This window comes from Sinocyclocheilus grahami, unplaced genomic scaffold, assembly GCF_001515645.1.
Source record: "Sinocyclocheilus grahami isolate Dianchi unplaced genomic scaffold, SAMN03320097.WGS_v1.1 scaffold362.1, whole genome shotgun sequence".
Lineage (NCBI taxonomy): Eukaryota > Metazoa > Chordata > Actinopteri > Cypriniformes > Cyprinidae > Sinocyclocheilus > Sinocyclocheilus grahami.
The window spans coordinates 404,833-428,118 of record NW_015505541.1 but is presented as its reverse complement, the minus strand read 5'-3'; the positions used below and the strand labels follow the sequence as shown (position 1 = coordinate 428,118).

Genomic DNA, 23,286 nt, shown 5'->3' with positions numbered 1-23,286 from the left:
TACTAATCCAATTAAAACGAGTGCCTTATTTATAAAATCAATATACACTACCTTTCAAAATGTTTGGGTCAGTAAGATTTTTTAAATATTTCTGAAAGAATTCTCTTGAGCTCACCAAGGCTGCATTTATTTGAGCAAAAATACAGTTAAACTAATATTGTGAAATATAAATACCACTCAAAATAACTTTTCTATTTATATAGATTTAAAAATTTAATTTACAGTTCTGCTCATATGATTATATATGCAGAATATGCAAAATGTTAATAACAAAATAAGAGGGATCATGAAAATGCCATATTTTTTATTTAATATAACAGATGTTTACATACACTCCACAACACAAAATAACTGAAATTATAAAAATGGCTCAAAAGTTTACATACCCTTGTTTCATTACCTGGATGGTCCACAACTTTTTCCGTTAATGATGAGCTTATTCAGGACAGAGCTAAAAAAAATTTAATTTTCATGATCCATCTTATTTTGTTAATATTATTAGCATTTTTACACATTCTGCAAGGGGTATGTAAACTTATGATTCAAACTGTATTTCTATGGTAAAACTGAATGTTCAGCAGCCATTACTCCAGTCTTTAGCCTCACATAATCCTTCAGAAGTCATTGTGATTTGGTGCTCTAGAAACATTTCCTAATATTAATGTTGAAAACATTCCTTGATATTTCTGTGGAAAGATTTTTTTCTTAAGATTCCTTTATGAATAGAATTCAAAATAACAACATTTATTTAAAATATAAGTTTTTTTGGTCAAATTATAAATGCCTTTACTCTCATGTTCAATGGATTTAATGCATCCTTGCTAAATTAAAATATTAATTTCTTTAGAAAAATGTGTGATCCAAACTTGTGAATTGTAGTGTGTACTATTATTGTATATTATTATATTTAATAAATTACATCTTCTAATTATTCCAGGAGTCGTATGTTTGGAAGATGTATCAGGAGAGATGCTGGGATTTCTTCCCTGCTGGAGACTGTTTCCGGAAGCAATACGAGGACCAGCTGGGCTAGAGGACATGTTGTCCTCAGTCCTAATATGAGAGAACCTATATGAGCTCCTAATAGCCACATGGATTTTAGGACCTTGTACAGGTTGGACACAACATCCTAAACCATCTCTCATCATACTCTGCTCACTAATTCATCCAATCAAAACAACCTCAATCGTTCCTACACCAGAAATGACAGCGACATACTGAGAACTCATTCTGATCGAGCCAAAAATGTGAACTCAAGTGCAACACTGAGGAAAAAAAACAACAAAAACATGTAGCACACATTGCCAAATAAAGACACAAAGCCATGTTTGATAAAAAAAATGTGGGAAAATGCCTCATTTGCTTAACTCACAAATGCACACAAACTTGTGAGATGTTAACATGTGTATGTTTTTTGATGTTGAATGAACGTCTACACAAATATGCACAAGAATACCTTCTTAGGATTCAATGAGTGCCAAAAACACTTTTTAAAACACACGATTTAAAAACTAAGACTATGAAGACTGTGCAATGGCGTTAAGGACGGTAACCTGACTGGTGGAATGAGCAATATAACGATCATATAACTGCTTCAGTCCACTAGCTGTTTCTCATACAGAAAAGTGCCTTATGACAAGAGACTATGCAAACATTTTGTTCCTGCTCGTATGTTTTACTATTTGCAGTTTAGTTTAAACTATCACTGACTGTCTCACCTGGGTTTAGTAGTTTTGTAGCTTTAGTTGACGTTTGTTCACGAGTAACCATTACACTGCTTTTTTAATGTTTGGTTAAGGTTAAATAACTGAAATCGTGTGTGACCTGATCATTTATGAAGTACTAGTAATGGGAATCTACATTCGAGGACAAAAACAATTACATTTATTGAACAGAAGTCAATACACTAAACTGCTATTGTATGGCCATTTGTATGTATGTAGTGGCTTTGGTGATCTGCATTTGTTTTGAGCAGGGGGAATGAAAATAAAGTAGCTAATGCAATAAATCCAAGCTGGTCATAACTGCTTTTAATCAGAGTCAAGTGATGAGCGAGAATATGATGGGTCTGAAATACTGTGTTACACAGCATTACATCACTTTTTTTGAGTAATACTTCGATGAAGCATTTTATATTCCACATGACTGAATTAGTCTTGGCTATTAGACTTAATGAAGTGTGGCGGTATGATGTTCACGTCCACACAGAAGTAACGCTGTGTCAGCTTCTCTGGGATCAGGAGATCATGCTGTCCAGCCAGTCCTCCAGATCCTCCTCTGTCACTTCCTGCCTCATAAGTTTAGCTTCACTTTCCACTTCTGGCTTCGTTTCTTTCATATCAACCATTTGATCTTTTCTCTCTTCTTCTCCTGAACCTGTTGAGGTGATAAAATCACACTTTTACATCAGAAACTACTTTGAAACTTCACTTGCAAAAGCTACAGGATTGATATAGAATCTAGAAAACTTTTTAAACAAGTAGTTCCCTTTCAGTCGGTCACTCTCGACTTCACGTCGGATGACCGACGAAATTGGGATCTCGCTTAGAGAGACCAATCCACTTCGAGTGTAAACTAAATGAGCCAATGCACATTGGCATGCGATTATTGCATCCAGCTGCTGCTGATCACAGCGTGAGTATATGTAGGCAGCAGATGCAGCGCATATTCAGCTTTTCGCTTCGGAGCCGAGCGGTTCTTTCGTTCTGCTCCTGACCTTCTACGAGTAGAGAGTAAAGACTACAAGTCAAGCACGCTCTTTGTGGGCTCTCGTGCTGGTGGACGGCGCTTCAGCGGCGGTGGTTTTCCTGTGTCGAGTGGGTTGCACACAGCAGGCTGCACTACCCCTGTGTGTGTTGCAGACGGCCATCTCCCCTGTGCGCTTCAGCACACTGAAAGAGCAGTTTTCCATACTAAAAGAGCTTCACGGGTGGAACGTCTTTTTGAAGACTTATTAAAGATGTCTTACCACCCATGTGTTTCTGGGTGCGGTCGTTACCTGGCGCCTGGTGATGATCACAATCGCTGCCTCTCGTGCCTGGGCGTGAAGCATGCTGAGGCGGCTTTCGTGGATGACTCATGCTCCTATTGCGGGGGTATGACCATCTTGGAGTTGCGGACCAGACTCCGTTACCTGCAAGGGGGCGGAGTGCCTGTGCCACTGCCTAGATTCTGGGGTTCCCTCTGGTGGCAGCCGGGGGTACCCTTTTTCTGGCAGTGGGTGGACTGGTCTCACGGTCACGGTGAGGAATTCCCCTCCTACAAGGAAGGGGATGCCCGAACCAGCCGGCACGTCGAAGCCAGCGGAGCCCTCGAGAGAGCAGGCTGTATCCTCCCGGGGGATACCACCTGTTTCTTCCGAGGCTCCCCCCGACGATCGGATGTCAGTCGCAGCATCGGAGGGTGAGCCAGACTTTTCTGGGGATGAAGATCCATCAGCGTTGCCGCCCTCTGGGTGGCCAGCAGTGCCGGATACGGACCCGGAAATGATGGCTATGCTTTCCCGGGCCGCCGAGAGAGTCGGGCTCGAGTGGAATCTTCCACCGCGTCCCGAACCCTCAAGGTTGGACGACTGGTTTCTCGGGGTGGCCCGCGCTGGTTCTCAGGGCCCCACCCCAGTGCCTTTCTTCCCGGAGGTGCATGATGAGATCACTGGGTCATGGACGGCACCTTTTACTGCCAGAAACCGGCCCGGTGGCTCATCCTCCCTCACCACCCTCGATGGGGGTCCAGCGCGGGGGTATACGGGAGTCCCCCAGGTGGAGCGGTCTGTTGCGATGCAATTGTGTCCAAATGCCACTGCTCCCCTCCCGAGCCTGTAGGCTCTCGTCGGCTCTGATCGGCAGTGCGTATACGGCCTAGGGAGAAGCTGCGTCCACCTTACACGCTTCGGTGTTGCTGCAAGTACACCAGGCCAAGGCACTGAAGAACTTGCACGAGGGTGGTCACGACCAGGAAGTTCTCACGGAGCTCCGCACCGCAACGGGCAGACTGAGGCCATCAAACACATCCTGCCCCGGCGTGCAGCTGCTGCCTCCACCCGGCCGCCGATGGCAGCGCCCCAGCCTGCTCGTCGCCGAGGGCAGCCCCCGGCCGCTGCTTGCGCGGTGTCTGAGAGCCTGGCTAGAGCTACCCAGGCCGTCTCGATGGCTCCGTCGAACCGTCAGGCTCGGCTACGCGATTCAGTTCGCCCGGCGCCCTCTCAGGTTCAGGGGCGTCCACTTTATGTCATTGAAAGCAGCAGATGCCCCTGTTTTGCGTGCAGAGATCGCAGTCCTACTGGCGAAGGACACGATAGAGCCGGTTCCTTCAGCTGATATGAGGTCGGGGTTTTACAGCCCTTACTTCATTGTACCCAAGAAAGGCGGTGGGTTGAGACCTATCTTGGACCTGCGCGTCGTGAACTGGGCCCTTCACAGGCTCCCATTCAAGATGCTCACGCAGAAATGCATCTTCAGGTGTATCCGTCCCCAAGATTGGTTTGCAGCGATCGACCTGAAGGACGCATACTTCCATGTTTCAATCCTTACGCGCCACAGGCCATTCTTGCGGTTTGCGTTCGAGGGGCGGGCATACCAGTACAAGGTCCTGCCCTTCGGGCTGTCCCTGTCGCCCCATGTCTTTATGAAAGTTACGGAGGCAGACCTTGTTCCCATGAGAGAACAGGGCATTCGCATTCTCAACTACCTCGACGATTGGCTCATCAGGTTCCTTAAGGGGGCGAGAAGGTTAAATCCTTCATGGCCGCCCTCTATACCCTCTTGGGACCTGACTCTAGTGCTCACGGCACTACAGCAGGGCCCGCCAGACCTTCACTCTCTGAATCCTCGAGAACCGGTAGAAGGCTGGGTTCCATATGTAAGACTTAAGTGGATCCCATATGTGTAAAGTCCACGGTATAGCCTTGAGCCCGTGTTTCCCCGGCAGACTTCTTCGGGTCACCGGCTCGGCTTCTCAGCGAAAACCTGAATATGCACTGCATCTGCTGCCTACTTATACTCACGCTGTGATCAGCAGCAGCTGGATGCAATAATCGCATGCCAATGTGCATTGGCTCGTTTAGTTTACACTCGAAGTGGATTGGTCTCTCTGAGCGAGATCCCAATTTCGTCGGTCATCCGACGTGACGTCTCCGTTCCCTCCTTCAGGGAACGAGGGTTACCATACGTAACCGAGACGTTAGCTTTGCTTCAAAGCACTATCAGAAAGTACCTAAATTCACTGAAGTATTTAAGGATTACATTTAAATATTGTATAATAATTTCATTCTGCAATAATGGCATTTATCTGGAATTTTACTATAGATATATAAATAATATATATTTTATATAAATATGCAGAATTTTCAGTCTTCGGTGTCACATGATCCTTCAGAAATTATTCTAACATGCTGATTTGGTGCTCAAGAAACATTTCTTCTCAATGTTAAAAACAGTTTCGCTGCTTCATTTGTGGAAATCTTGATAGTGTGAGTTTTTTTGAATAGAAGGTTTAGCATTTATTTGAAATTCTTTTAATGTAAAAGTCGTTACTTTTAATTAAGATAATGTGTCATTGTGTCATAAAAGCATTAATTTCCTAAAAAAAAACAAAAAAAATCTTGCTGACCCCAAACTTCTGAATGGTAGTGTAATTATTTACAAACGGTGACAAAAAACAGCACTCAACTCCATACTTAAAGAAGCAGTGATTCAAATGATTCAGTAATTCAGGTTGATCAGTGAATCGATTATTTACATCAGCTGTCTCACTTAAATGAGTCTGATTTCCAAACACTACTTGTGTAGCTTATTATTGGAAGTTACGACTAATACTAATTTTAGTTAGTTAAACTACACGCCGACACTGTTTAACAAAAAAAAAGAACATACATATATAACAACCTTGTGTTGGGCTGTTTAGCACATCATCTGTTGTAGCGTGGGATTCGACTAAAGTAATTTCTGTGATGGGTTTCTGCAAGTCGAGGAGAAGGTCGAGTTCCTGGTCAGCATCATCTGTGGCAGGAGGGACGGCTGTGGAGACACTGAGAGACGGTGTGGTACCTGGAACAGGCTTTACACCTGCCTGAGGAGCTTTCGATCCAGCTGTTAGAGTCGAGTCGGTTCTGTGAGGCACTGTCACAGACGGAAGTTCAATGGGAGTCGTCACCTGAAACATATTAAAACACTAGCACATTCTTCACTGGTACTAGTAAGTATTTCATAGTATTCCAACAAGAAAAGCAATTGATCTACCTGCACAAGCTCAGCCTCCAGGTTCAGTCTTATGTGCAGTGGAAGCTCTTGAAGTGACTGAGTTAAAGCTGGCAGGTCTATAAACAAAGCTGGAATCTGAAGAAATTACAATCAACCATGAGAACATACTTCCTCAAACAACAGGATTTCAATGATTGCAGTGCAAAACCTGCAAGCGAGTCATAATACTTAAAGGGGTCATATGATGTTGAAATAACATTATTTGGTGTAATGAAATGTGTTTATGTGGTTTAAGGTTCAAAAAACACATTATTTTCCACATACTGTACATAATTTTTTCTCCTCTATGCCCCGCCTTTCTGAAACGCGTCGATTTTTACAAAGTTCATTGGTCAGAAAAGCGAGGTGTGCTCTGATTGGCCAGCTATCCAGTGCGTTGTGATTGGCTGAATTCCTCAAGCATGTGACGGAAATGTTACGCCCCTTACCATACTGTGATGCCCTGTCCGGCCAGAGCGACGAGACAAAAACATGAAAACCATTATAAACGAGGCATTTGTTGCATCCAGTGGGGATGGATTAAAATGGCATATACTGTCTTTTTACGCGTTGCGTTGCGCCGCGTAAACATATTGAACTGTTTTGGAACAGTGTTGTAAATACAACTTAAACACTGATTTCTAGTCGTGTCCAGGACGGATCAGCTCCAGGCATGACGATGCAGATATCGTCCTCTTTTGGAAGGCCAAACAAAGTAGTTTCGTTTTCACAACAAAACACAGCGTCACACATGGCGGGCTAGAGTGAGCGGAGGCCGGCTTGAGTGAGCGGCGGCGGGCGCGCTTGAGAACGGCACGGCCGGCGGATTCAACGAAGGAGTGGCCGGTGGGCTTGCGGCAACCACATGTGACGACCCCGGGCTGGACTCCGCTTCGTCCACGCTGTATTTCTTCAGCGCCCAGGACGGATCAGCTCCAGGCATGACGATGCAGATATCGTCCTCTTTTGGAAGGCCAAACAAAGTAGTTTCGCTTTCACAATGAAACACACAGCGCCTTCACGACATGGCGGTGGCGGCGGCAATAACAATACTGCAGCGAGAATAAAAGTTATGCCTTCTTTCTTTGCGTGAACATTTGGGCGGCGTTATGCAAATCTTCTCACACAGGGGCGTGTTAGAACGAGCCGTTTTAGGAGGGTGTGGACAAGTCTTAACTTTTATAAAGAATATCTCTTTGGTTTTGAGACTTTAGTCTTTGCAACTTAACAGATCTTCTTTATGCACCAAGAGCTTGTAACACTCCAAAGAGAAAGGAAAAATTGAAATCGCATTATATGACCCCTTTAATAACTTGTGGAATGACTGATCATGCACCTGATTTTTTGCTAGCGAGTCCACCTCCCAGTCCTTCTCATCAGAGAACCTGAACTGTGTAAACGAGTCCCCTGAAATGGATAAACGGGTAATACATTAAAAAAAGAATATATATATCACTTATAGTTAAATCAAAGTACATTCGGTGAGTCACCAGGTAATGTATTAGTTTTGCTTTGACACTTTCAGGAAGCTTAGATTGAATTCTTTATTTCAGTGAAATTACTGATGTGCCACTTTTACTGATTTTATTATTTACATAATATTTTTTCATTTTACATTATGAATAAAGTCCAAATTAACGTTTATTATAAATATTTGACCGTTTATTTATTTTATTAATATGAATTCATTATTTTATTAATATTATTACATATGAAATATTACCATTCATCATGAATGATAATAACATTTGGTTTAATTACATTTCTAAAATCAATATTATATATCAAATTATGTACACTCTGCTGATTATCCAGCTGTAAAAAAATGTAATTGGAAATAAATACCATTTATATAAATACTAATGCTATTTTTGTATTATTCATATACTATTAGAGTATTTATTTTAAATTAGCTTTTATTTTTGTTCAATTTTTCATTTTAATTGAAGTTTTCTTAATTATGTACTTTTGCCATTTTATTTTCTATTTTTTTATTTAAATACTTCTTTGAATTTCAGTTTTAGCATTAGCAATTTTAGTACTTGAACTTTATTTTTCATTTTGGCAAGGTAAGGTTTCAAATTTCGTTTTGTTTTTTTTATTTAATATTTTTAAAGTTTTTTAATGAACAAACATTTGTAATAGTTTTCATTAACAATAACCACTGTACTATAGCTCAACTTCCTAGCCCCTGCATTGCAGTGACAAGCATTAATCATATCTATGACTTAGTTTTCAAGCCTCTTAGTTCAATCCTTAGCCAAGAAAAACAACTCTCACATCTCCATCACTGCGCACCTTCACAGCAGCAGCAGCTCAACGTGTGTCATCTTTTGAAGTCATTTTCACCTTGACACAAGCAGCGTGAATTCTGAGGCGGCAGCAAGTTGGGACAGCTGAAGAAAGAAGCCGTGGGCCTGTCACGCACAGCTGTCCCAGCCAGAATACTCAGTGCCTCCCGCCTCAGAAACACTCTTTCACTCGAGACACACTTGCCAACTGCAGTTGGCCAAACCGACACGGATGATACAGAGCAGGGTCTCGAGGTCAAGAGGAGCGATCCTTCTTAAAAAGAGCACTTCAGAAGCATTCTGCCACTTCATATAATGTGTTAAAAAGATGAACTGCTGCAACTAAAAACAACAACATGCTACTCTTAAAGTTTTTGTCTATCTAGCATCCCACTGACGTCACAGGAAACAAGATTCCTGCTAAAGCTGAGCACGCTGCCAAGTACGCAGTGCTTGATGTCATCAGTGTAGAAACGCTGCGGACAGGAGATGCCATCCAGGCAATTTCATCATGTTTCCTTCACTGGCAGTGACAGCGCCATGGAAACTGCTGCCATAACAATAAGCAAAGGTCCTGTCAGCATGTGCAACGAGGGGCAGCCGAGCTTTAGCAGAGCAAGTAGTGTGGCTAGTGAGTATAACAAACCAGCTGCATGTGACATACTGCTGTGCTGCATTACTATCACAAGTATAGTATACTATCATATCATAAATACATTGTTTGTACAAGTGCATGAATAAATTAAAAAATGATCATATGGACACTGTTTAGTAGGGATTCAAAAATATAATGTGTTGGATCAAGGGCCAATGATTATTTTTATGTTATGTCTGATAAACAATATAATTGAGTATTATTACAGATGAAGGAACGCAGATATGCAGTACTTACAGTATGACTGCAGGCATATTTCCTCTTTCATACAAAAGTTGAGTAAAATTAATGCTCCTGTGCATAATGGTCAAATACTTTCTCTCAGGTTTAATTTAGCAATTTATTCAATTATTTACTCACCTCTGCAGGATCATTCTGGGTCATATTTCACTTTCACATATTCCACCAAAATCAAAAGTGAATGAAAAATGTTGTGAATCATCACTAAGCATAATAACAATTACAAACAAATGTTGAGCAATCCCCCCCCCCCCCCAATTTATTCATTAAAATTAAAATAAAACAAGTCTACACTTTAAATATATAAATCAATATATATTTTTTTAATTTTTAAAAATGTTGTTTTTCATTAAAAAAATTAGTTCATAAATTTTTTAACCTGTAATTTAATAAATATATTAAATGTAACAAACTATATGTGACCCAGGACCACAAGATCAGTCATAAGGGTCAGCTTTCCATTGATGTATGGTTTGATAGGATAGGACATTATTTGGTCGAGATACAACTATTTAAAACATCTGGAATCTGAAGATGCAAAAAAACAACATCTAAATACTGGGAAAATTGCTTTCAAGTTGTCCAAATGAAGTCCTAAGCAATGCATATTACTAATCAAAAATTAAGTTTTGATATATTTATGGTAGGATATTTACAAAATATCTTCATGGAACATGATCTTTACTTAATATCCTAATGATTTTTGCCATAAAAGAAAAACCTGTGCGACTTAAGAAGGTTTTGTGGCCCAGGGTCACATAATAAAAAAAGTACTGTACAGTGGCCCGGTAGTGCACAATAGGGGTGTGCGATATTGACAAAAAAATTATATCTCGATATTTTATGGGATTTTATCGATAACGATAATTAGACAATATTTTGCTGAGTGTGTTATTGTGCTGGTACCTTAAGGACTGCCGAAGACAGCTGACTCCTAATGTTTTTAATATTCTTCATATTCTGTGTGGCGGTCAGTTCATACTGATAGAAATTAATCTTTTCCAATAAGTTTAAACTGATTTTTGCATTTTATGGGCATTTTTACCTTTATAAAGCCATTTTTCTAAACGTGTCCATTATCTTTTGAGTCAAATTCGTACATTTAATCAGGGAATTAGAATAATAAGACATTTGGGCTGTTACCAAGCAAATTAAATCAACACAGAAGCTGCATCTGAAGTGGCATTTAGATGTATTTACACACATGTATTTTGTTTAATGCAAGACATGAATGCATTTAACCTGCAATTACAAATGCATAAATAATGTTTTGATATATTAAACATAAAACGTTGAATACTGATATTTGAAATGATTTAAAACATGAAAAATAATCACACAAAAAAAGAACTAGACTTCATGTAATGTAAGCGTGTGCTCTGTAGGGATGTTTTGAATGGTTTTTGCAAAATACTCGATAATGTCAAATCGCACATCGTTAAAACAACAATTACAATATTATCGCAGATGATATATATCGCACACCCCTAGTGCACAACACAAAAAAATCTCCACAACACAATGGAAACAAGTTGCAACAACGGAAACAAGTCGCAGTACAACGAAATTAGCACAAAACAACAGGAAACAAGGCGCAACACAACGAAATTAGCGCAGCACAATGGAAGCAAGTCGCAAAACAATGGAAACAAGTTGTAACACAACAGAAACAAGCCACAACACAACAAAATTAGGACAAAACAATGGAAACAAGCCGCAACACAAAAAAAATAGCACAAAAAAACAACAGAAACAAGTTGCATCACAACAGAAAAAATCAAAACATTTAAATTTACACAAAACAACGGAAACAAACCACAACACAATGGAATTAGCACAACACAACAGAAACAAGTTGCAACACAATGGAAATAAGCCACAACACAACGAAATTCACACAAAAGTAGAAACAGGCTGCAACACAACAGAAAGAAGCCACAACACAACGTTAGTTGTGTTAAATTAATAAACACAATAAAATTAGTCCTATGTGTTGTGGCGATTTCATTGTTTTGTGCACTACTGGGCCACCATAGTCACTGGCCAATTCTTTATCTTAATCCATATTGCAAATTATTTTACTTTTATAAAAATTTAAATTGTTTACATTTTAAATTGTTTCTAAAATGATACATAGTTTAAATGTTACATTTAAAAATATTGAATCATTTTTGTCATTGTTTAACTTAAGTAGCTATTTTCAAACATGAATTAAATAAGCTGAATTCAGTTAATCACAAACAATAAGCAATAAATAGGCCACCTCACACAAAACTAGTGTACGATATTGCATAGTGCACAGATGGCTTGAAGCTGCTTCCAATGCTGGCCTATTCAAAAAAATTAATTGGTCGATATTGACAATGTGCATCCCTACTTTTTACACAACCTAATAGCAAATATGCAATAAACAGGTAAAAATGGCTGATGTGAACGAAACATAAGTGTACAGTAGCATCTCTGGTGCAGTGCTGGCATAATGTCAGTGTGGCAGATGTGTCTCTCTGCAGGCTGGCGTCCTCTGAATGAGGGAGAGTAGCGGCTCAGGAAGCAGCGCTACAAGTACAGGTAATTTCCTCCCAGAGAGTGGCATCATGTATGCAGCCTGCCAACCCAAATCTGGCCACCGTTCTTTGCTTTTTCAAGGGCCCTATAAAACACTGACACCAGGACCATGGAATGCTGTGGACCTACAAGCCCAACAGTATTAAAAAGAGCACAGGCCATCCACTGCAAGTCGTTAAATGCCACTTAATGCAGGGAGGCTACAGCCCTTTGGAAGACGCTGCTAATTTGCATTGTCGTCACGGCTCTTGAGCAAATCATTGCTAAGCCAATTAACACAAAGCAAGTCCATAACGAACTGAACCATCAAAATAAATCAGTCTGTGATGATTGCAATTAAAACATTTCAAGCTGAAAATTCCAAACAATAAGACGGTTATTTACTATACGTCTCAACACCACTGCCATGCAGAACACCAACAGTTTCCTATTAGTGTCTAGACTTGAAAGGAAAGACTGTACAGTTCACACACATGGTTCATTTGAAAACACATCTTTAAATATGACATTTGTGAGAAATATGTGAAAATGTTTTCCTTCAAATCATTAAAAGTCTAAGCTCTGCTTTCGTTTCTGATCAGTTAGCGGGATACTGAACAAACTGTTGTGTAACCTTCAAATCATTATGTTTATAAAGTGGTATGAGCTTCCTAAACCAGAAACGGAGGTAAAAACAGATATATCGCAGTTGAACTGACTGGAACTAGAGCCTGTTAATCATATGGCATCAACGAGGCATAAAGAACAATTCAACTCTCATTTGAAATCGTGAAAGTTGATAATGAATCCATGATCAAAGAGTCTCACGAGAGATGAGTTTTCCACTCTCACAGACACTCAATAGCTTTTCAACAGATGAGTGCCTAATGCTCTATATTAATCTATTTTAACGCATTAATTCCCTATTTATTTGTGGACCCACCTCCCCATATGTCACTATAGTCCTGGCCCTCCCCATGCAGTAATGGGTATGAGAGCAGGGCTTCGGTGTGAAGGATGCTAGTAATTCAAAAGCACATCTCTTCTCAGGAGACCAGCATCTGACCTTGAGGTGTGAAACGGCATCCGAGTCATAATGACACAACCCCTGCAATGAACGAAAAGCTGTGAAAGGGCATCTCATATGCCCATGCAGAGATAAGCCACCAGGCCCTCTGAGTCTGCGCCTGCACCAGGTTACTCGGAGTCCTTTTCTGAATCCAACCTGACCAACATTACAAGGGCAGCAGTATTCTCCTTTCATGTTTACATTTTTATCTAAGCATAAAAGCCACTCAAAGTTACATCCCAACTCTCAATGTGTCTGTGTGTGCACTTTCTACAAGTGGGGCCTGTGTTGCAGCTGGGTCGCTGGGCTGAACTGATCATCAGGTTAGCAGACAACTGTGGCTCATCTTAATAGAGATTTATAAGAGTAATTTATTTCCATAGAGATGAATCAACCACTCAATGCGCTACTCTTAATCAAAGGAGGTGGTTTTCCCAATAATGAACACAGAGAAAACACATCTCAACAAGGAGAAGCACCTTCAGAAACAACTATGGGAAAATGCATTTCAACAACAAGAGGAGGAAAATATTATAGAAATGATAATATTATAAATATAATATTATGAAAATGCTCTGTGTAGTAAGAGTATGCCATAGTAATGGAGGCTACAAGAGATTAGGGGGGGGGGGTCCTAAAACAGTACAAAAATGATAAAAAAATTTAAATTTAAAAAGTGAGCAAAGTCGGTAAGTTTTAGCCTAATGCAATAACTAACTAGGATTTTTGGGAAAATGTAAATCCTCTTCAGCTCAAAATGACACGAGGGTAAAATAATACATTTATTTAGTTACTTAGAATAATATATAAGTTAAATACATTTTAAATACAATTTATACCCTATTTTTATTTTATTTTTTTATTTTATGTACTTTTTGATTATTTTTATTCACATATTTATAAAACTTAGAATTACCATTGTGTATCAAATGTGTTATATAAAAAAAACTTGACATTAAAAATTGTATTACTAATAAAATAATTTGTATTTTCTTTAAACAATAAATTTGTTGTAAACATTTAATATAGACTTTATGACTGTGACATGATAACATGTTTTGGATCATTCAAAACCAAAATACATATGTTGGACTGCAATCAATTTCAAGACTCTAAGTGAGTGTACCAAATACATGGCATACAAAAATATCTTGAAATATTTCTCTTTCATCTGTTATGATAGACTTCCCGATCTAGAACTCAAATTACAGAGGAATAAACTGAGGCATTTCAATGACAACGCTCATTAAAAACATCCACGTCCAACCAAATACCAAAGGACTTCATGCCCCAAATATCAACACTGCCCAAAATAATGCATCTCTGGGCAAACACGAACTCGAAGGTACAATCAGGGGACCATTTCCTGGCAGCATTATAAAACAGGTTCATTGGGGACATAATATTAGACCATTCAGGCTATTTATAACTAAAAGCTATCATTACACAACCATATTCATGCAAAAGTGTCATTTGAACCTGCAAATATGATCTGAAAAAACCTGCCACATTTCAGTCATGTGACAAAAGGGAACAATTGTCTCTCTACCACAGGAAACTCACAAGGAGTAAGTTACAGTGGACAGATGAAAAGATAGGGAAAGCCAATATGGAAATTATTAGAAACAAGTGGACTCTGTTGCACTTCCCAACATTCATAAAGGTGTCTGAAGGATACAAAATGGTTTAAAATAATGAGCCTCATGCAAATTGCACAGGTGTTATGGTAACAACAGTAGAGAGAGAAGAGAGTGAGTGAAGAGAGACACAGTCATTAACACAGTAGTTGTTGCTGTTACACATTATTGCAGAGATGACATTCTGATACTCTGTGTGGGTGCAAACACCCCCCCCCCCGCATCATAATTACTGTCCAATGCTTGATGCAGGGGACTATAGTTACAGTATGTGCGTGATCAAAAACACTGGCACACAGCTCAGGTGCTGAGCATTTAAGGGAAGATGGATCCAGTGTTCTTTCAGAAACACCAGTTTGTGCTGGAAAAAAACAGGATTTATGTGATCATACTAAGCAGACTGAATTCAACATGCCTTTTGAAAAAGCATAACGTCTATACGGCTTGACAAAATGCTGTAGCTACACATTTTGAGTATGATCTCTTCTGTAGCACACAGGCTTGAATCAACTAGGCTCATATTCAGAAAAAATAAGGTGTAAAATTAATATCCTAACTATTAAGGGTGGGCGATATGATCAAAACCTTATATCACAATATGAGTAATTTTATTTCACGGTAATGATATATATCAATATATAGTTATTTTTGCTTTAAATAAGGTCTTTATGATATCAACATTTTTGAGTCTATAGAAACTTCATAATTCTTGTCACCAGTGTCAATATCACAAAAAAATTATTCTAACCTAAATTTAAAAAAGTAGAACAAATAAACAAGAAATGCTACATACATTGTATGAAGTAATCAAATGAACAAAAACACTGCATATTCTTCACTGTGTAAATTAAATGTATATTTCTTATTAAAGTTACAAAATTGATTTAGTCAAGAGCAGTGAGAGATTTTCTCTCTTTTGTTGTTTGATTAACATGAATGACAGACAGTAGGAATATTAGACTGCTGTCACTTTAAGAGCTGCCCGGATCCAATATACTGTTAGATTTGTGTTTTCTTTCTCAGCTGTTTGCTTTCAATTAAGATCTAAATTACTGTGTTTACGAGGATACTTGCAAAGACGGGCATTTTGACACATATAAGTGTGTGTACCTAACTGTGCTCTTTTGATGCTGATTGTGTTTCAACGGCTTAAAATCACTTGTTTTAAACCTATGCTAAAAATGCATATAAACGATACATTTTCATGACTACATAGCACAGCAAGCGTGAGCGTGTAACCACGATAGATACGAAAAATCTTTACCAGTTGACAAATTTTTACTAGTTAATCGTGTCTACCGGTATATCGCCCACCCTTACTACCAATCATAAGAAAAGCATATTTAGCAAGTTACATTTCAATGGCTGAGTTTGTGCAAGATAAGACTGCTGCTTTCCAACAAGAGCTATAAAAAGAGAGACAATCTAGAGTGCTTTGGCCCACCAGGGTGCAGTCATTTTTGGAGGGTCCAGCTGGTGAAACTGACAGTAGCAGGGCCACAGGTGGAGACCCAAGGAACTGAAATAAAGGAGAAAACGTCAAGAGGGGGGCAGTTTCCTACAGGTGCAGTGTCATTGGTAATGAATTAGCATGTCTTTCCCTCTCTGCAGGGACACAGACACGCTGAAGTGCAGTCAACAGCTAAACAAGGTCATGAAATTCAGGCAACATTTAGTATTAATTCACTTCTCTCACTGTCAAGTGTAACCCGAGTATGTGGCGTGTAGGGCTGAGCTGTGTCTGCTGGCCATCTGAGACCCAGAGGAGACATACTACGTTACGTCAGACACACAGATGCAGGCAAACACAGAGGAGCGGTCACTGTAAATCTATGCCCTTCGTTATTAGTCCTCCTCCAGGGTATGTGATACGGCTCATATCCTCCATTATGATCTCATTATAATCAATAAACTTGGAGGCCTGGAAATCCTGCCCTACATGGCAATATCTTACATAAGCCATTTCCTGTCAACCTGACTGGACGACATGAACAAGTGATATTGTGCTGCTTCTGACAAGAGGAAAAGTGTGAAAAGAAACGACCCTGAATTGGTCGAACTGTACTTAATCCCAGCTCAGACAACCCTTACACAAACACACCTTGCAAGGTGCTAACGCTGTCGTCACTCAACCCCTGAGTGTCCGGCACTCAATACAAACTTCATATTTGTACTCTCTATTACCTGTTATCGGTTTCTTTTCATTGATCATTCACGGCTTCCTTTGATGGCCCATGATGTAACTAATTATGCCCATGCAGCTGTGAGAGCAGAATTAGAGAGATCTAACCACACTTCTATAGACTCCAGTCATCCAGACATTTTATAGGAAAATTAATTCAGGCCAACCTCTTAAAAAAGCGATTTTTTAAATTATTTTTAAAGGAGGTTTCTTATGCTAATCAATCAATTTATTTGATTAAAAAAAAAACAGTAAATAAAGCAATATTGTGAAATTTGATTACAATTTAAAATAACCATTTTCTATTTTAATATATTTTAAAATGGAATTTATTCCTGTGATGGCAAAGCTGAATTCTCAGCAGCATTACTCCAGTCTTCAGTGTCACATGATGCTTCAGAAATCATTCAAATATGCTGCTTTACTGCTCAAGAAACCTTTCTCATTATTATCAATGTTGAAAACAAATGTAAATGTACACACTGTACATCTTTACTGTCACTTTTGGATCAATTTAATACATATAAGTATTAATTTCTTTCAAAACTTTTGAATGCTAGAATGAATAAAAAATGTAAAAGCACCTAAATGCTGAAATATATAATTTTTTTCGTTAAAATACTTTAATATCACTTTAATCCTATTATTCCAGTCCGCCACAGCAGAGTTGACTGAACCAATGGCGTAAATCTGGGGTGGGGCTATTCATTTGGCTGACCAATGGCAGATGAGATATTGCTTTTTTTATTCACTGAACCATGAACCCAGTGGAACAGAAGCAATTTATTTCATGTTACAACCTTATCTTGAACACCAGACAATTATTCTAAAAAACTACTGGTGGAATATTTAAAAACAAAATCAATTCACTAGGAACCTCAATAGCTTGTAATATTTTACATGACCATTTTACTTTGATTTAAGCTGCAGTAGCTCCCACGGAAATACCAAAAAGTCATGAAATGACCTTCTCACGTCTGTATTTCCAGCTAACCCATCCTTTCCACCCACCTATTTGCTCGCAGCCATGCTATCTGTGTCAAAAGAGAGTAATTATTGCCTGCATTATGTTTTAGTGAGCATAATACCTCCCCTTCACACACCCCGACTGTCTACAATATGAGTATAAATGGTCTAACCTTCATCCCCTCGCTTCTGCTTTGGCTCAGCCCCCCTCTCTTCTCCTCTTCCTCCTCCCATTCTAGGTGTCTGCCTGTTCTTCACTGCCCCAAATCATGACGATCATCCCAGCCCAGTGGCAATGACCTCCTCCCAGCCATTCACATCGGTGTCTGTCAGTGCATCCACAGGCAGCAGCACATATTCATCCAGAGAAAGAGCAGCAGCAGCATTTCCCCATCATCCTCCACCACCGAGAGAAAAGGAGATGCTTAACAATGAATGTTAGGGACTTTAGTGTGGTTGTCACAACTTGAGCTTTTTTACTTTGATTCTTCCTTAAGAAAACCATCCAAAAACAATGGAGAACATGTTACTACTACTTTGAGGATTATATCATTAAAGATCAGGCTCATGACTGGATGAAGAAGAAGCATCTAGACACACAATTCCCGAGAGTCTACAAGAGAGGAAAAGGTTTGGGATGGGTGACAGTCTGACCAAGCCAGATCTGTAGATGGAGTTCAAGGCTGAGCGATGAAAACAGTGAGTACTAAAGACATATATCTTATATGATTGATAAAAAGACAAGGGAGTAATTTCTAGTGTCTGTCTGAATATTAGGTCAACATTATTAAAGAAAGACAACCGATATCACTGACTGACATTTTAAAGAATTCATTATGTTTCATTTTAAAGGTTTGAAAAAATTCTGTCATAATTTTCTCACCCACATGTTGTTTCAAACCCGTGGAACACAAAAGCAGGCATTCTGTTTTTTGTCCATACAAAGTAAGACAATGAGGTTTAATGTAATTTGAAAGATTTCTCATAATATCTTCTTTTATGTTTTTAAAAAAAGTCATACTGGTTTAGAATGAGATGAGGGAGAAAAAAGTATGTTTTTTTTCGTTTTGGGGTGATAAATAAATAAATACAATAAGACATTGTTTTAATGATGCTCAGTTAAGGAGACCCCAGAGATACACTGAACTGATTTAAATGGATAGTAAAACAGTATTTGTGAAGATGATCAACAAAACAACAAAGAAAGCCTCTACCTATGGAAACTGAAGTGTAAATTGACCAAATAAATCAATATATACAATGATCTATAATAAATATAATAAACATACACACGTTAGTTAATGCAATAGCTTTCATAAACAGACCATTACAAACAATTTTGCATTTATTTATCTAGGTTAAAATTTTTATGTTTATCTAGGTAAAAAAAAAATCATTTACTAATAATTTAACACTTGAGTTGTATAAATCAATATTAGTTAATGTAATGTGACTAACAAAGGCAGCAAAAATTCTCATAAAATTTAAAGGGGTCATATGATGCAATTTAAATTTTTCCTTTCTCTTTGGAGTGTTACAAGCTGTTAGTGCATAGATAATATCCCTAAAGTTGCAAAGACTAAAGTCTCAAATACAAAGAGATATTCTTTATAAAAGTTAAGACTTGTCCACACCCTCTTAAAACGCCTCGTTTAAACACGCCCCCACATGTCTACGTCACAATGTGGGAAGATTTGCATAACACTGCCCAAATGTTCACGCAAATGAAAGAAGGTGTAACTTTTATTCTCACTGCAGTATTGTTGTTGCCGCCGCCGCCATGTCATGGAGACGCTGTGTGTTTTGTTGTGAAAGCGAAGCTATGTTTGGCCTTCCAATAGAGGACGATATCCGCTTCATCATGCCTGGAGCTGATCCGTGCTGGTCACTGAGGAAATACATCAACTTTGCACTGTGGATCGCCGGATCGGCTTTCACCATGGACGAAGCGGAGTCCAGCCCGGGGTTGTCACATTTGGTTGCCGCAAGCCCACCGGCCGCGCCGTTCTCAAGCCCACTGGCCGTTCCTCACTCTAGCCCGCCGGCCTCCGCTCACTCAAGCCCGCTGTGTGCTTCGTTGTGAAAGCGAAACTACTTTGTTTGGCCTTCCAAAAGAGGACACAACTAGAAATCAGTGGTTAAGTTGTATTTACAACACTGTTCCAGAACAGTTCAACCCAAATATTCAGATGTGTGTGCAGCACATTTTACGGAGGACTGTTTCCTGATCCTGGAAGAGTAGACTACAATGTCGGCTGTTCTAATAACAGTCTGTAATTACCTTTTCATATTTAAAGAATTTGCCACTGATGATTCAAACGCGAGTTTTGAGCAGTGTAGAGTAGCGCTTGTTGTTTGTAATTTCTCTGATCACAAATGCAGACATGGATTTATGTTTACGCAGCACAATGCAACACAATGCGTAAAAAGACAGTATAAGTCATTATAATCCGTAATTATGTCCCCACTGGATGCAACAAATGCCTCGTTTATAATGTTTTTTTTAATGTTTTTGTCTCATCGCTCCATCACAGTATGGTGAGGGGCGTAACATTTCCGTCACACGCTTGAGGTATTCGGCCAATACCTCTGGATAGCTGGCCAATCAGAGCACACCTCGCTTTTCAGACCGATGAGCTTTGTAAAAATCTACGCGTTTCAGAAAGGCGGGGCATAGAGGAGAAAAAATAATGTACAGTATGTGGAAAATGTGTTTTTTTAACCTTAAACCGCATAAACACATTTCATTACACCAAATACACAAAATAATGTTATTTTTAGCAACATCATATGACCCCTTTAACCTTTGTGTTAAATATTAAATATATTAACTATAAACATTAGATCATAAATATTTTATCTGCATGCACTCTTATTTTTTTAATTACCTGTAAATACAGGTTTTTATTACCTGTACATACAATTTTCTGCATTATGTTTAAAATACAGACTCTTTACCGAAACCAGAAATCAATGCAAAGCTAATATGGCTGTGCTTGCAAATATTCAATCACCTTAAAGGGGAAATTGTTACCTTTTCTGAGGGAGCTCCACATCATTTTCATCTGAAGGAGATTATTTTTACTTTATATTACGAGATAACTACTACACTTTTGGTCATAGTGTGTCTTCAAACCAATGTGAGTTTCAGGTACATTCTAAAAAAAGAAAAAAGGGCCCCAGTGATAAGCACTGCCCTGATGCTGGGCTTAGCTACAAATTCACCTCCACAGTGACAAGGCTTGGATGATGCCATCCAAATTCAAAGATGTTATTGAGAGTTTCTGACAGATTAATCTCCAATCAGCTGTGAGATTAGACTAAATAATATTACCCATCTGTGTGACAGTAATATGCACAAAAAATGATAAAGCCTCTTGGCAAACAGATTTGAAGTTATCTGACAGATGTAGTTTTCTCTACATTGACAGCTTAAGAGATAGGCCCGCTGGAGAATTTGACATGCACAATAACAGATCAGAGCAAGTCAACAGATAACAGCAATCTTGCTGCTGAATGCAAATTCATACCTTATGGAATACTGTCTCAGCTGTCTACACCTGTCTTACTGTACGTGCCAAAGAATGCTTAACCGCCAGAATGTGGTTTCTATGAATCGCATAAGGATTTCCTTACTCAAACTCACTGATTAAACACTAAAAACTACCCTTTGCAAGCACCTGCTATTATGAAGGAGGAAACTCATCTGCTAATGAATCTGTTTCTATTGTTATTTGCATAAAGCAATAAGGATGTAGATGCAACTGCAAGTTACATGAGAATTATGGAAATGAAAATGTCAAAAGTGGCATAAAATTATTAAAAACGTTTTTAAAGGAATGATGAAAATTGCATCATCATGTCATTCCAAACCTGTAGGAATTTGAGGGTGACTAAATTATGATAATTTAAATTTTTAGGCACACCAACCCTATAAAGAATGCAGATTAAGTTATGATTTTGGTCATTTGTGAGAAAACTCAAGGGTAAGGGAAGGATGTTCCTCCACTTTATTCCACTCCCTGGTGAAAGCTGAATTACACTCATTTTGTACCTAATCAGTCCGTTACCACCACAGTCACTAATCAGAGCCTGCTGGCAGAATCATAATGAGATAAAGGACAGTATGTCGAGTATCGCAGGGGAGGTTGGGCAACTTTGAAAGACTGAACAAACCGGAACAGCCTTCTTTCTATTTATAACTTAGCTGAAGTCATTATATTGCAATATTTGACCAAGAGGTGTGACCATATTTACCGTATATATCTTGCTAAGTCAAACAAAACATTTAAAGATATTTTTTCATGGTTAAAATACGAAACACAGAAAAGATTCTTCTTCAAAGCAGTCAAGCTAAAGCACTGAATCATTTTAAAGTCCTATAATAAGCACCAACCTTCTTTTGTTGTTGTCATATGACAAATAAGTGGTGCTGCACAACCACATAATTTTGATGGAAAAGCTGTCTTACACAATTCCTGAAGTAATGGATACAATACTTGCTCTAGAGAACAGATACGAATTACACCCACATTCACAGGGATCAGCGAGTTTGAACCTCTGATGACTAATCGCAGAAAAAAAGTGGAGAGCAAAAAAACAGATTAAGTGCTCCAATTTTGTGTGGAGTACAAATTTAATGGTTTGGCCACAACAAACAGAAACAGATTGCTACTAACAAATGACATTTCTGCTATGTTTGTTTGCACAGAGTTGCATGAGTGATATATAAAGTCTTTCTCTTACAATGCCACAAGAGGCAGAGCAGTCCTACAGTACTTCACTGTCGTAAAATTAGATGACACAAATATATCTCATGAATATCAATGTGGCTTTTGAGGAAGCAGATTAGGGAAATGAGAGTCAAATTGAGCAAAGAAAATTCCCTCAAGAGAACAGCGCAATGGAAACTTATTCTGCACTTACACTGGATTTAGGCTCATTAAACTTGAGGAACAAATGCCTCTGTGATGGTTCATTTTGAATGATTAGACAGTTGTGTTAATGACCTGCCCTTGAACAAAATGTACACTCTCTGCATCAACATGACATATAAAAAAAAACTTGTATTGTTTTGGCTATGGGCATTTCTGTAATATCCATTATACTCAACTTTTGGATATTATACTATATCCAAAATAACTAAACTCAAATTTTGAACTATTTTAACTTGCTTACACTATTACTCAAAGGTTTGGAGGTGATATGATAGGTGATAAGATTTCTTTAATTGTTTTTATTGTTTATCTTATGCTCACCAAGGCTGTATTTAGTGTCAAACGATCCTTCAGAAATCATTTTAATATGCTGACTCAATGCTCAAGAAATTCCTGATTTCTTATTTTTTTGCATGTTTGTCACACTTTAATGTTTCAGATCATCAAACAAATTTAAATATTAGTCAAAGATAACACAAGTAAACACAACATGCAGTTTTTAAATTAAGGTTTTTATTATTAAGGGAAA

At 38.7% G+C, this 23,286-nt stretch overlaps 2 protein-coding genes across 4 annotated transcripts in view; one reads left to right on the top strand and one right to left on the bottom strand.

Annotated features, from left to right (window-relative positions):
- LOC107549090 (ryanodine receptor 3-like) overlaps positions 1–2,013 on the top strand; it is a 78,008-nt gene extending 75,995 nt beyond the window's left edge. For 2 of the 3 annotated variants that reach the window (XM_016230029.1, XM_016230030.1), the window contains one exon: positions 938–2,013. In XM_016230029.1, coding sequence (XP_016085515.1) covers positions 938–1,033 — 96 coding nt within the window. In that variant the 3' untranslated portion in view covers positions 1,034–2,013. The remainder of the gene's footprint in view (positions 1–937) is intronic. The other variant, XM_016230028.1, reaches the window with a different exon arrangement.
- Positions 1,112–23,286, bottom strand: part of LOC107549092 (cell death regulator Aven-like) — a 30,868-nt gene continuing 8,693 nt past the window's right edge. Inside the window, exons 3-6 of the mRNA XM_016230032.1 lie at positions 7,573–7,643; positions 6,237–6,332; positions 5,883–6,150; positions 1,112–2,376 (exon numbers count right to left, since the gene is read on the bottom strand). Coding sequence (XP_016085518.1) covers positions 2,237–2,376; positions 5,883–6,150; positions 6,237–6,332; positions 7,573–7,643 — 575 coding nt within the window. The 3' untranslated portion in view covers positions 1,112–2,236. The remainder of the gene's footprint in view (positions 2,377–5,882; positions 6,151–6,236; positions 6,333–7,572; positions 7,644–23,286) is intronic.